Source organism: Zophobas morio, unplaced genomic scaffold (assembly GCF_036711695.1).
Source record: "Zophobas morio isolate AGI-343-1 ecotype UQ-CSIRO unplaced genomic scaffold, CSIRO_AGI_Zmor_V1 ptg000030l, whole genome shotgun sequence".
NCBI lineage: Eukaryota > Metazoa > Arthropoda > Insecta > Coleoptera > Tenebrionidae > Zophobas > Zophobas morio.
The window spans coordinates 7,104,983-7,118,737 of record NW_026972135.1 but is presented as its reverse complement, the minus strand read 5'-3'; the positions used below and the strand labels follow the sequence as shown (position 1 = coordinate 7,118,737).

The 13,755-nt window shown below is 29.6% G+C and overlaps 1 protein-coding gene across 6 annotated transcripts in view; it reads right to left on the bottom strand.

Annotated features, from left to right (window-relative positions):
* Positions 1-13,755, bottom strand: part of Tweek (tweek) — a 108,105-nt gene that overhangs the window by 71,179 nt on the left and 23,171 nt on the right. For 5 of the 6 annotated variants that reach the window (XM_064069071.1, XM_064069073.1, XM_064069076.1 and 2 more), the window contains exons 5-8: positions 12,420-12,974; positions 5,467-5,594; positions 4,647-5,418; positions 4,192-4,596 (exon numbers count right to left, since the gene is read on the bottom strand). In XM_064069071.1, coding sequence (XP_063925141.1) covers positions 4,192-4,596; positions 4,647-5,418; positions 5,467-5,594; positions 12,420-12,974 — 1,860 coding nt within the window. The remainder of the gene's footprint in view (positions 1-4,191; positions 4,597-4,646; positions 5,419-5,466; positions 5,595-12,419; positions 12,975-13,755) is intronic. The other variant, XM_064069072.1, reaches the window with a different exon arrangement.

The following is a 13,755-nucleotide window of genomic DNA, read 5'->3' as shown; positions in this document are numbered from 1 at the left end:
CAAAATTTAAAAAGTTAAAAATATAAGGAAGAACTGAAAAATCGAAAAATCGAAAATTGAAAACATTAAAAAATTAAAATATCGTAAAATTGAAACTCGAAAATTTGAAAAATTGGATAAATTCAAGAATGGAAAAACCGAAAAGTAAAAAATCGAAAAACCGACAAATTGAAAAATCGAAACATCGAAAAATTCAAAAACTGAGACATCCAGAAATCGAAAAATCAAAAGATCGAGAAATTGAGGAGTCGAAAAATCGAAAAATTGAGAAATCGAAATAGGCCAAAATCAAAAAATCCAAAATTTAAAAATTCGGAAAATTGAAAAATTAAAATATAGAATTGGAAACTCGAGCAATCGAAAAATCTAGAACCCGAAAATTAGAAAAGTCAAAATACTAAAAAATCCCATAACTCGAATATCGAAAAATTGAAAAATAAAAGAAAAACTGACGAATCGAAAAACTGAAAAATCATTGAAAAATGGAGAAATCCAAGCATCAAAAAATCAATAAATCGAAACTCGCAAATTTAAAAAATTGGATAATTCAAAAGTCGAAAAACCGAAAAGTAAAAAATTGAATAACCGACAAATCGAAAAACCGAAACATCAAAAAATTCAAAAACTGAGACATCGAGAAATCGAAAAATCAATATATCGAGAAATTGAAAAGCCAAAAAGTCGAGAAGTCGAAAAATCGAAAAATTGAGAAACCGAAATAGGCCAAAATCGAAAATTTAAAAATTCGGAAAATTGAAACATTAAAATATAGAATTGGAAACTCGAGCGATCGAAAAATCTAGAACTCGAAAATTCGAAAAGTTGAAATGCTAAAAAATCCTAAAACTCAAATATCGAACAATTGAAAAATAGAAGAAAAACTGAAGAATCCAAAACTGCAAAATCAGAAAATTGACCGAAATGTCCAAAAATTAGGAAATTAAAAAATTGAAAAATTGAGAAAATGAAAGGTCGAAAAATCGCAAACTTAAAAAATCGAAAAATTGAAAAATCAAAAACCTGAAAAATCCAAAAATTGAAGAATTGAAATATCGACACTTTGGGAAGTCGAAAAAGGGGAAAATCAACAAATAGATTAATCGAGAAATCTGAAAACTGAAAATACAGAAACGTCAAAAATTGAAAAATTAAAAAATATTGAAGAATTGAAAAATCGAAAATCGAAAATTGAAAAATTCGGAAAATTGAAAAATTAAAATATAGAAATCGAAACTCGAACAATCGAAAAATCTAGAACTCGAAAATTCGAAAAACTGGAGAATCGAAAAACTGAAAAATCACAAAATTGAACGAAATATCCAAAAATTAGGAATTAACAAAATTGAAAAATTGGGAAACCGAAAAGTCAAAAAAGCGAAGTCGCAAAATCGAAAACTTAAAAAATCGAAAAATTGAAAAATCAAAAAATGCAGAACTGAAAGATCGAAACTTTGGGAAGTCGAGAAATGGGAAAATCAAAAAATTGATTAATCGAGAAATCGGAAAACTGAAAATTCAGAAACGTCACAATTTGAAAAATTAAAAAAATCTAAAATTTAAAACATTGAAAAATTAAAATAGTGTAAAACTGAAAAATGGAGAAATCCAAACATCAAAAAATCAAAAAAATAAAATTCGAAAATCTAAAAATTAAAAAATTGGAAAATTGAAAAATGGAAGAAAAATTGAAGAATCCAAATACTGAAAAATCGAAAAATTGAACTGAAATATCGATACTTTAGGAAATCGAGAAAGGGGATAATTAAAAAATAATTAATCGAGATATCTGAAAACTGAAAATTCAGAAACGTCAAAATTTGAAAAATTAAAAAATATTGAAAAACTAGAAAATCGAAAAATTGAAAATTTAAAACATTGAAGAATTAAAACATCGTAAAATTGAAAAATTGAGAAATCCAAGCATCAAAAAATCGAGAAAATTAAATTGGAAATTCTAAAATTTAAAAATCGAGAAATTGAACTACCGGATAATTGAAAGATGGAAAAATTGGAAAAAAATTAAAAAAATGGAAAATCGAAAATTTAAAAATTCCGAAAATTGAAAATTTTGAAATATAGAACTGATGAAAACTCGAGAAATCGAAAAACCTAAAATTTTAACAACTGAAAAGTTAACATCGAAAAGTTGAAAAATTGAGCAATCGAAGTATAAAACAGTCGAAAAATTGAAAAACCCAAAGTTGAAAAAACGAAAAATTGAAAATCCAAAAAGCAAAAAGTCGAGACATCTAAAAATCCAGAACTCGAAAAATTGAGAAGTCGAAATACTAAAAAATCCCAAAACTCAACTACCGAAAAATTAACAATAGGAGAAAAATTGAAGAATAGAAAAACAGAAAAATCATAAAATTGAACGAAATTGAGAAATTAAAAAATTAAAAACTTGGGAAATCGAAGTCGAAACAGCAAAATCGAAAAATCTAAAAATTGAAGAACTGAAAAAATGAATGATCGAACTTTGGGAAGTTGAGAAATGGGAAAATCAAAAAATGTATTAATTGAGAAATCGGAAACCTGAAAATTCAGAAACGTCAAAATTTGAAAAATTAAACTATCGTAAAATTGAAAAATGGAGAAATCGAAACATCAAAAAAATAAACATTCGAAAATCTAAAATTAGAAATCGAAAAACTGAAAAATGAACAGATCAAGAAATGGAAACATCGAAAAATCGAAAAGCCGAAAAGTGAAAAAACGAAAAACCGACAAATCGAAAAATCCAAAAACTGAGACATCGAGAACACGAAAAATCAAAAGATCGAGAAATCGAGGAGTCGAAAAGTCGAGAAGTCAAAAAATCGAAAAATTGAGAAACCGAAATAGGCCAAAATTGAAAATTTACAAATTCGGAAAATTGAAAAATTAAATAATAGAAGAACTGAAAACTCGGGTAATCGAAAAATCTAGAATTTTAAAAATAAAAAATCCAAAGTTTAAAAAACGGAGAACTGAAAATCCAAAAAATAAAAAATCGAAAAATCCAGAAGTCGAAAAATCGAAAAGTCGAAGAATCGAAATATTGAAAAATCCCAGAAATGAAAGAAATATCCAACAATTTAGAAATCGAAAAACGAATAAAGCAAAGTCAAAAAATCGAAGAATTGAAAAACTGAAAAATCGAAACTTGGAGAAGTCGAGAAATGAGAAAATCAAAAATGTTTGGTTATCGAGAAATCGGAAAACTCAAAATTTAGCAACGTCAAAATTTGGAAAATTGAAAAATAGAAATACTGAAGAAATGAAATCAAAAATTAAGAAATCTAAAAACCTAAAATTTAAAACATTGAACAATTAAATTATCGCAAAATTAAAGAATCGAGAAATCCAAACATCAAAAAAGCAAAAAATAAAAATTCGAAAATTTAGAATTTAAAAATCGAAAAATTGAAAAATCGACAAATCGAGAAATCGAAACTCCAGAATTTAGAAAATTGAAAAATAGAAAAAATCGAAACATCAGAAAATTGGAAAGTCGAAATACTGAAAAATCCATAAATCGAAATATCGAAAAATTCAAAAACTGGGACACTGAGAAATCGAAAAACCAGAGGATCGAGAAACCAAGGAGTCGAAAGCTGAGAAGAAAAGTTAAAAATTGATAAATTGAGAAACTGAACAATCACAACATCGAAAAAATTGAAAAATCCAAAGTTTAACGGTAAATTGAAAATTCAAAAAGTAAAAAATCGAGAAATAAAAAAAAAAAGATTACTTCAGAAATCGGAAAACTGAAAATTTAGAAACGTCAAAATTTGAAAAATTGAAAAATCGTATCATTGAAACATTGGAAAATTGAAAAATAAAAAAATCAAGAAATCGAAAATTTGAAGAATGAAAAAATTGAGACATCTAAAGTTGAAAAATCGAAAAATCGCTTAGAGTCGATATTGGCCTGAGTGCGCTCTCGGGTGGGATTTTGTTTCCATAACGATAAAATATCGATACCGATAAAATGTGGTCGTCTTTTTCTTTCGCATCTGAAATTTATATTTTCGTCCTTATCATTTATCGCTTCGTATCGTACCGGTAGAAACAACATCCCACCCCATGTCTATAGATCAAACAAGTTCTCAGGCGACGAATCTATTGGCAATCCTGGTTGTCAGCTGTCAAGATTGCCATATTTTTGACACTTAAATTTGCAAAACACACTGACACTCCCCCACTCACCTGTCGATTCGTGCCGAAGCTCCGATGCTCGGGCGTGTGTATCTCATGGTCGCTCCTATGCGAAGACAACCGCAACCTATTAGCCTCAGGAGCCGAACCTGGAGCATGAATCGGACCAACCGTTTTATATTGCCTATCGGCAACAATACTAAGCTCACTCGAAAACTTTTTTCTCTGCGGCGGCACACTATTACTATCCTGCCTCGTCAACGTCCCTCCCGCACTCAAAATCGAGTTCCTCAAACTCGAACTCCTCGAGTTGATTATATCCTCATCCGCCGAAAAGAACGCCTCTGATTGGTTCTCGCTCGACATCGACGTCGTCCTTTGCACTTCCTTCTGGAGACGTTCGTCCGAGCTTATCCTTTCTCCAAGCGAGTGATGCGATTCCGACGTCTTGGCCACCTGCGACAATCAAAGTTAGGTTATGTTCGTCTAGAAAGCGAACGAAGTACATTAGGTGGGGGTGACTCGGGGTGCGTGTCGATCACGGGGGCGTTGAAGTAGTCGACTGCCAGTTTCGAGTCTGATATGCTGTTTTTAGGTAGGGGATCGGGTTCGTTGGTCACTGACAATTTCCCGACTTCCGTGTGAAGCTTGGAGTCGCTGTCCAGCTTCGACGGTAGCATGGAGGGGCAAGTTTCGACCAGTCGTGCATAGGGGACTTCTTTCATCACCGAGCTCCGGATGGAAGTCGAGGAAAAGCGGCGGCTGACTTTGCGTTCGTTCGTACTGACAGGGCTGACTTTCGAGTCCTCGTCTTTCTCGGTAGGGCCGATTCGGGGGCTTGGGGTTTTTCTGCGAAGAGTGTCCTGGAGGGAGATCTCCTGGACTATGTATGGCGGGGTGCGGAATATCAGCATGCCGTCGTGGAGGATACTCTGGCCGAAACCTGGATCCTTGCCGGGCTCGTTGATCCTGAAGGCTGCCACGTTGAGTCCTTCCTCCAAATCCTTGCGACTGGGTTTGAAAAACCTAGTCCCGTTTTTGTTCGTCCCGAAGAAGGTGCAACCTCCCGTGCATCCGCACTTCCCGATGGTTTTGTTCAACTCGGGCCACAGAAACCAGAGTTTCTTGAACCTTTCGTCGTGCATTTTCAAAAATTTTTGCTGGGTTGCGTGGAGATCTTGCTCTTTGACGTCGGAGGAAATTGCGGATTCGACTATCAGGGGTCCGAAGTTTATGGCACCTACTTCTAACCAAAGGTCCATATTGTCTGAATTCAACCTAATATTTCGTTAGTAACACATAATTGAAAACGAAAATTGGACTTACTTGCTGTGGTTGTACTTTTGGGTTTGCCACACCATCTGTCGTATGGACATACTGTATATGATGCAGCTGAGTCCAGAGCTCACTTGTTTTCCGTGTAAATTGCAGTTAGCCAATCGAATGGGAGACACCTGAAACAACAAGTAAAAAAAATTTTTGTGTTGGTAATTCTGAATTATTGTACGTCAATTCACAGTTGTCAATTTTGACATTAGACGCCTAGTAAACATGTTGATTGGTTCAGGTATGCGATCATAAAATTTTAAATGGGTTGCCAACTTGACAAAAAAAATCACGAAAATCAAAAACCGAAGAATCGAAATCCGACAAGTTGAAAAATCGAACAATCGAATCATCAAAAAATCGAAAAAGTAAAATATCCAAGAATTGAAAAATCCAGGAATTGAAAAGTTCCCAAAATTAAAATATCGAAAAATTGAGAAATCGAAATATCGAAGAACTCAAAAATCGAAAAATCGAGAAATTAAGAAAATCGATAAACGTCGAAAAATTGGGAAATTATAAAACTGAAAAATTGAAACATCGAAAATCCGAAGAGTCGAAAAATTGAAAAACAAAAAAATCGAAAAATTGAAACATCGAAATATTCCAAAAATTGAAACACCGAGAAAACGAACCAACAAAAGATCGAAAAGTTCAAAATTGACATATGTATTTACAATTAAAAAAAAATGCATAAATCGAAAATTCGAGAAATTGACCAATCGACAATTAGAAAAACTGAAAAATCAAAAAAATTAAAAACCGAAAAATTAGAAGATCGAAAAATAAAAAATTTTGAAAATCAAAAATTTAAAACCGAGAAGTCGAAAAACCGAAAAACGGAGAAATCGAAAAGAATAGAATTTTAAATATTGAAAAAACTGAAATATCGAAAATTTGAAAAAATTGAAATATCACAAAATCGATCGGATAGTTAAAAATTGAAAAATTCAAAATTAAAAAAATGGTAAATCGAAAAATTGAATAATTAATAATAATCGAAATATTGCAAAATCCCAAAACTGAAATACCGAAAAATTGAAAAAAGGGAAAAATCAAAAATTTTAGAAATCGAAAAATTGAAAAACCGAGAAGTCTTAAAATCGAAAATCCGAAATTAAAAAAAAAAGTTGGAAAAGCGGAAAATTAAAGAATCTTAAAACTGAAATGATGAAAAATTCGGAAACTGCAAAATTGAAAAAATCGAAAATCGAGAAATCGACCAATCAAAAAATCGAAACATCTTGATAAATCGAGAAATAAAAAAAATTGATAATAGAAAAAATTAAAAACCGAAAAACTGAAAAATGGAACAATGGAACAATAAAAAATTTTAAAAATTGAAAAATCTAAAACGGAGAAATCGAAAAACCGACAAAACCAAAGTCCAAAACAACTGAAAATCGAAAAACTGAAAAATTTTAAAAGTGAAATGATGGGAAATCCGAAAAGTCGAAAAATCGGGAAACCAAGAAATCGAAAACTAGAAACATTTAAATATTCAAAAACTGAAATACCGACAAATCGAAACAACAAAAGATGAGAAATTGGGAATAGAAAAGTCAATAAGTAGAAAATCGAAAAATTGAGAAATTGAAATGCGCGAAAATCGAAAAGTTAAAAATTGACAAATTTACAATTAAAAAAAATCGATAAGTCGAAAATTCGAGAAAGCGACCAATCGAGAAATAGAAAAAATGAAAAATCAAAAAACTTAAAAACCGAAAATTAAAACAATCGAAAAATCAAACATTTTAAAAATCAAAAATCTAAAACCGGGAAGTCGAAAAATCGAAAAATGGAGAAATTGAAAAAACGAAAAGTCGAAAATTTTGAAAATTGAAAAAATTGAAATATCGGAAAATTGAAAAAATTGACATACATTAAAAAATCAAGAAATCGAAACATTAAAAAATGCAAAAGTGAATAATATAAAGAATCGAAAAATTGCAAAATCCCAAAACTGAAATATTGAAAAATTGAAAAATTTCAAACTTAAACATCGAAAAATTGAGAAATCGAAAAATTGAAAAATCGAAAAGTCGATTAATGAAAAATAAAGAAAAATGAAGAATTGAAAAACTGAAAAATCAAAAATCAAAAATTTCTAAAATTGAAAAATTGAAAAACCGAGGAGTCGGAAAATCGAAAAATCGAAAATCTAAAATTTAAAAAATCGCAAAAATTGAAGAACCGAAAAACTGAAAAAAGGAGAAAATTGAAAAATCTTAAAACTAAAATGATGAAAAATTGGGAAACTGCAAAATTGGAAAAATCGAAACCGAAAAGTCGAAAAATTGAAAAACAAAGAAATCGAAAAATAGAAACATCGAAATATTCCAAAAATTGAAACACCAAGAAAACGAACCAACAAAATATAAAAGTCGAGAAGTCGAAAAATCGAAAAATTGAGAAATCGAAGTAAGCCAAAATCGAAAGTTTCAAAATTGACATATTTACAATTAAAAAAAATCCATAAATCGAAAATTCGACAAACTGACCAATCGACGATTAGAAAAACTGAAAAATCAAAAAATTTAAAAACCGAAAAATTAGAAAATCGAAAAATCAAAACTCTAAAACCGAGAAGTCGAAAAATCGAAAAACGGAGAAATAGAGAAATCGAAAAGAATAGAATTTTAAAAATTGAAAAATCAAGAAATCCAAATAAGCCAAAATCGATCGGATAGTTAAAAATTGAAAAATTCAAAATTAAAAAAAAAATGGTAAATCGAAAAATTGTATAATATAAGGAATCGAAATATTGCAAAATTCCAAAACTGAAATATCGAAAAAATTAAAAAAGGGACTAATCAAAAATTTTAAAAATGGAAAAATTGAAAAACCGATTAAGTCTTAAAATCGGAAAATCGAGAAATCGAAAATCCAAAATAAAAAAAAAATTGGAAAGGGGAAAATTAAAAAATCTTAAAACTGAAATGATGATAAATTCGGAAACTGCAAAATTGAAAAAATCGAAAATCAAGGAATCGACCAATCAAAAAATCGAAACATCTTGATAAATCGAGAAATAAAAAAAATTGAACCATCGAAAAAATTAAAAACCGAAAAACTGAAAAATGGAACAATGGAACAATAAAAACATTTAAAAATTGAAAAATCAAAAGTCCAAAATTTAAAAAATTGCAACAATTGAAAATCGAAAAATTGAAAGGACCGAAAAACTGAAAAATGTAGAAAATTGAAAAATCTTGAACTGAAATGATGAAAAATTGGGAAACTGCAAAATTGAAAAAATCGAAATATGGAAAAATCGAAAAATTAAGAAATTGAAAAATAGAAACATCTAAATATTCTAAAACTGAAACACCGAGAAAACGAAACAACAAAAGATGAGAAATCGGGAAATAGAAAAATCAAGAGGTAGAAAAATCGAAAAAAACAAATTATTATTATTATTATTATTAATAATAATAATAATAATAATTTGTTTGAGAATGAGAAATCGAAATAAGTTAAAATCGAAAAATCGAGAAATTTAAAATTGAGAAATTTACAATTAAAAAAAACCGGTAAATCGAAGAACTGAAAAATCGAAAATCGAAAAATAAAAAATTTAAAAAGCGAAAAATTTAAAAACCGAAAATTTGAAAAATGGAACAATAAAAAATTTTAAAAATTGAAAAATCTAAAACGGTGAAAACGAAAAATCGACAAATCGAAAGTCCTTAATTTAAAAAATTGCAACAATTGAAAATTGAAAAATTGAAGAATCGAAAAACCGAAAAATTGAAGAATCGAACAACCGAAAAATTTTAAAACTGGAATGATGACTGAAATTAGGAAATATCAAAATTGAAAAATCAACATATCCAAAAATTGGAAAATCGAAAATCCGAAAAATCGAAACAAAAGATGAGAATTTACAATTAAAAGAAAATGGGTAAATCGAAAAATTGAAAAATCGAAAAAAATGAAAAATCGATAAACTGAAAAATTTTAAAACTGAAATGAAAAATTGGGAAATTGCAAAATCTGAAAAGTCGAAAAATCGAAAAACAAAGAAATCGAAAAATCGAAACATTTAAATATTCAAAAACTAAAACAATGAGAAAACAAAACAACCAAAGATCGAGAAATCGGTAAATCGAAAATTCGAGAAATCGACCAATCGAGCAACAGAAAAACTGAAAAATTAAAAAAATAAAAAATCAAAAATTAAACATTTTAAAAATCAAAAATCTAAAGCCGAGAAGTCAAAAAATCGAAAAATGGGAGAAACTGAGAAATCGAAAAGTAGAAAATTTTGAAAATTGAAAAAAACTGAAAAATCAAAACATTCAAAAACCGAAAAATTGAAAAATCGAAAAATTCAAAAATTGGAAAACCGAAAATCCAAAAAGTCAAAAAATCGTAAAGCCAAGAAATTGAAAAATAGAAACTTGGAAATATTCAAAAACTGAAACACCGAGAAAACTAAAACGCAAAAGACGAGAAATTGGGTAATAAAAAAGTCAAGTAGAAAAACTGAAAAAATAAAAAATCAAAATAAGCCAAAATCAAAAAGTCAAAAATTGACAAATTCACAATTAAAAAAAATCGGTAAATAGAAAATTTGAAAAATCAAAAATCGAGAGATCGACCAAAAACTGAAAAATTTAAAAACTGAAAGATTGAAAAATCGATTAAAAATTTTAAAAATCGAAACATCTAAAACTCAGAAGTCGAAAAATCGAAAAATCTAAAACTCAGAAGTCGAAAAATCGAGAAATCGAAAGATGTAGAATTTAAAAAATTCAAAAAATTGAAATTTCGAAAAACTGAAAAATCGAACAATCGACAAATCGAAAATCCAAAATTAAAAAAAAAAATGCAAAAATTGAAAAATCGGAAAATGGAAGTATCAAAAAACTGAAAAAATTTAAAACTGGAATGATGAAAAATTGGCAAACTGCAAAATTGAAATATCGAAAAATTGGAAAATCAAAAATCCGAAAAGTGGAAAAACCAAAAACTGAAACACCGAAAAAACGAAACAACAAAAGCCGAGAAATTAGGAAATAAAAAAGTCAAGACGTAGAAAAATCGCAAAACTGAAAAATCAAAATAAACCACAACCGAAAAATCGAGAAGTTAATAATTGGTAAATTTACAATTAAAAGACAAATCGGTAAATCGAAAAATTGAAAAATCAAAAATCGAGAAATCGACCAAACAAAAAATAGAAGCATCGAAATCTCGATGAATCGAGAATTACAAAAATTTTAAAAATCGAAAAATCTAAAACGGAGAAGTCGAAAAATCTACACCGAGAAGTCAAAAATTGAAAAATCGGGAAACTGAAAAAAATTTAAATACCGAAAAACTGAAAAATTCCAAAACTGAAATTATGAAAAATCGGGAAATTGCAAAAGTGAAAAATCGAAAAATTGGAAAATCGAAAATCCGAAGGCGAAAAATCGAAAAACCAATAAATCGAAAAATAAAAACATGGAAATATTCCCAGAAACGAAACAACAAAAGATCGAGAAATTGGGAAATAGAAACGTCGAGATGTAGTTAAAATGAAAAATTGAGAAATCGAAAAATTGAAAAATCTAAAATTCGAAAAAACGAACAATCAGAAAATCGAAACATCGAAATCTCGATAAATCGAGAAATAGAAAAATCGAAAAATTTAAAAATCGAAAAATTTAAAACCGAGAAGTTGAAAAATCGAAAAATGGAGAAAGTCAAAATCCAAAATTTAAAAAATTGCAGGAATTGAAAAGTCGGGAAATTGAAGAATCAAAAACTGAAAAATCGAGAAACTGAAAAATTGACATTTCCAAAAGTGGAAAATAAGCAAGAAATCGAAAAACAGAAACATCGAAATATTCAAAAACTAAAACACCGAGAAAACGAAACAACAAAAGATCAAGAAATAGGGAAACAGAAAAGCAGAGAAGTACAAAAATCGAAAAATTGAGAAACTGAAAATAGTCAAAATCGAAGTTAAAAATTGAAAAATCAACAATGAAAAAAACCGGTAAATCGAACAATTGAAAAGTCTAAAATTCGAAAAATCGATCAAAAATTTAAAAAATCGAAAAATCTAAAACCGAAAAATATAAAATTTTAAAAATTGAAAAATTAAAAAATTAAAAAATCGAAACATCAAAACGGGGAAGAAAAATTGAAGAATAGAAAAATTGAAAAATCGGGTAATCGAAATATCGATTAATCGAAGTCGAAAAATTGAGAAATCAAAAAACTAAAAATCAAAAAATTGGAAAACCGAAAAACTGAAAAATCATTGAAATGACGGGAAATCGAGAAATAGGTCAATCAAATCGAGAAACTGACAAACGGAAAGATTGAAAATTTAGAAATGTCAAAAATTGAAACAATTAAAAATCGAAAATTAAAGAGTCGAAGAATTAAGAATCGTAAAACTGAAACATCTGAAAATTGAGGAATCGAAAAAAAAAGAAATCGATAAATCGAAAATTTTAAAATTCGAGAAATTGAAGAATCAAAAAATTGAAAAATCCCAACACTGAAATACCGAAAAATTGAGTAATCGAAAAATTGAAAATCGAGAAAAATTGTTATATCCATAATTATGTTTTTTTTTCCACAAATCGCGATGTCCAGGACAAAAATTCATAGTGGATTCATAAACCACAAGTTCTGAACTGTTACTTTTTGAGATTTGAATAACATTTATTTGATAAAACTGTAAGATGACATCATCAATTCCTGGGCGGACATGGATAGAAAAATTTTGATTAACGATTTACCATGCTTACGAAAAAGTTAAATTTGATTTTTTTTTTTTTAATTTGTACTCGACACATATTCATAAGCCACATGTGCAGGGGTACACAACTTAAGTAATATTCACTAACGTGTAATGATTTGCGTTTTGTCATCTACACGATATTCCTATTATACATATAAATTTGACAACTATCAGTCCAGTAGTTTTGAAGATTATCTGGTGAACTTACCCAAAGCTGTAAGGCGGCGCCGCTCTCCACCAACCAGAAATCCACGGCGTCCACCGCCAACCTACACAGCTTATACTTCAATTTGTGAGCATTCCTATTATCCGGGTGCTCCTCAGGGGGAACGGTGCTCCGCACCGAGCCTTTCTTCTCCTCCTCGGCCTTCTTCTTGTCCGCTTTGCCCTGGTTTTGGCCCGTTTTGGGGGCGTTCGTGCTGCTCTGGTTGTTTTTGGACGAGTTCGACGTGCTTTTGGGTTGCAGGAGTTGCTGGATGGCCTGTTGGACTTGTTGGACGTGGACGTTTTGACTAGACACGGTGCTCTTTTTCGTGGTGACGGGTCGTGTGAGGAGGACGTCTTCTTTCGTGGAGTTGAGTTCGTTCTCTGTGTCTGTTAGTAGGAGGATTAGGGTTTCGAGGGAGGCGAGGAGGGAGTAGAGTTGAGGGGAGGTTAGTTTTCCGCTGAGTTTGCCGAGTTGGACCTCGACGAGCCAGGCGTACTCGATGGTGTCTTGGTCGAGGGATTGGCCGACGTTCGAAAACATGGCGTGGCCTCTGACCTAGAATGTGGTTTTAAAATGAGCTATATAGAGACAGGCACAACTAAAATATTTACAAATATTAGTTTTCCATGCTGTTTATTTTGTAAACTGGAAATATGAATAGTATTGCTTTCATATTTATTGTTTATTAAAATTTATGTTGTGTGCTTTTTAAGTGCCACTAATTTTAAAATTACAATTTTTTGGCTTTTCATTTCTCAATTTTTAAATTTTCGATACCTCAATTTTTAATTTTTCGATTTTTCAAGATAATTTTTATTTTTGATTTGCCGACTTTCCAATGCATCTATTTTTCGGGGACATATTACTGTGTAAAAAGGAGTAAAAAATAGTGTTTGCACAGGGAAAATAAATAATCCAAAATCCCTATAGTTTACAATTTTTCAAAATTAATTTCTGTCTGAATAAATAATGTTTTTTGCTGAAAAATTGTGAAACTAAAAATCTAGAAAATGAAAAATCAAAGAAAAAATTATTGAACAAACTAAACTACTTGAAAAATTGTAAAACTGCGAAATCGTAAAATGGGGAAAACGGAAAGCTGAAAAATTTATAATCAAAAAATAGGTTTAGAAATCGAAAAGTTAAAAGTGTAAAATCGTAAAAATGAAAAACTCTCAAAGTGACAAATCGGAAAATCGCAAAATTGTAAAAATTAAAAGTTATAAAATTGCAAAACTATCAAATTACAAAGTAGAAATGAAAAATCGAGAGACTTAATTTCGAAAAAATGAAACCATCAAAAATTAAAATTTCTAAAAATTGTAAAATCGAAAAA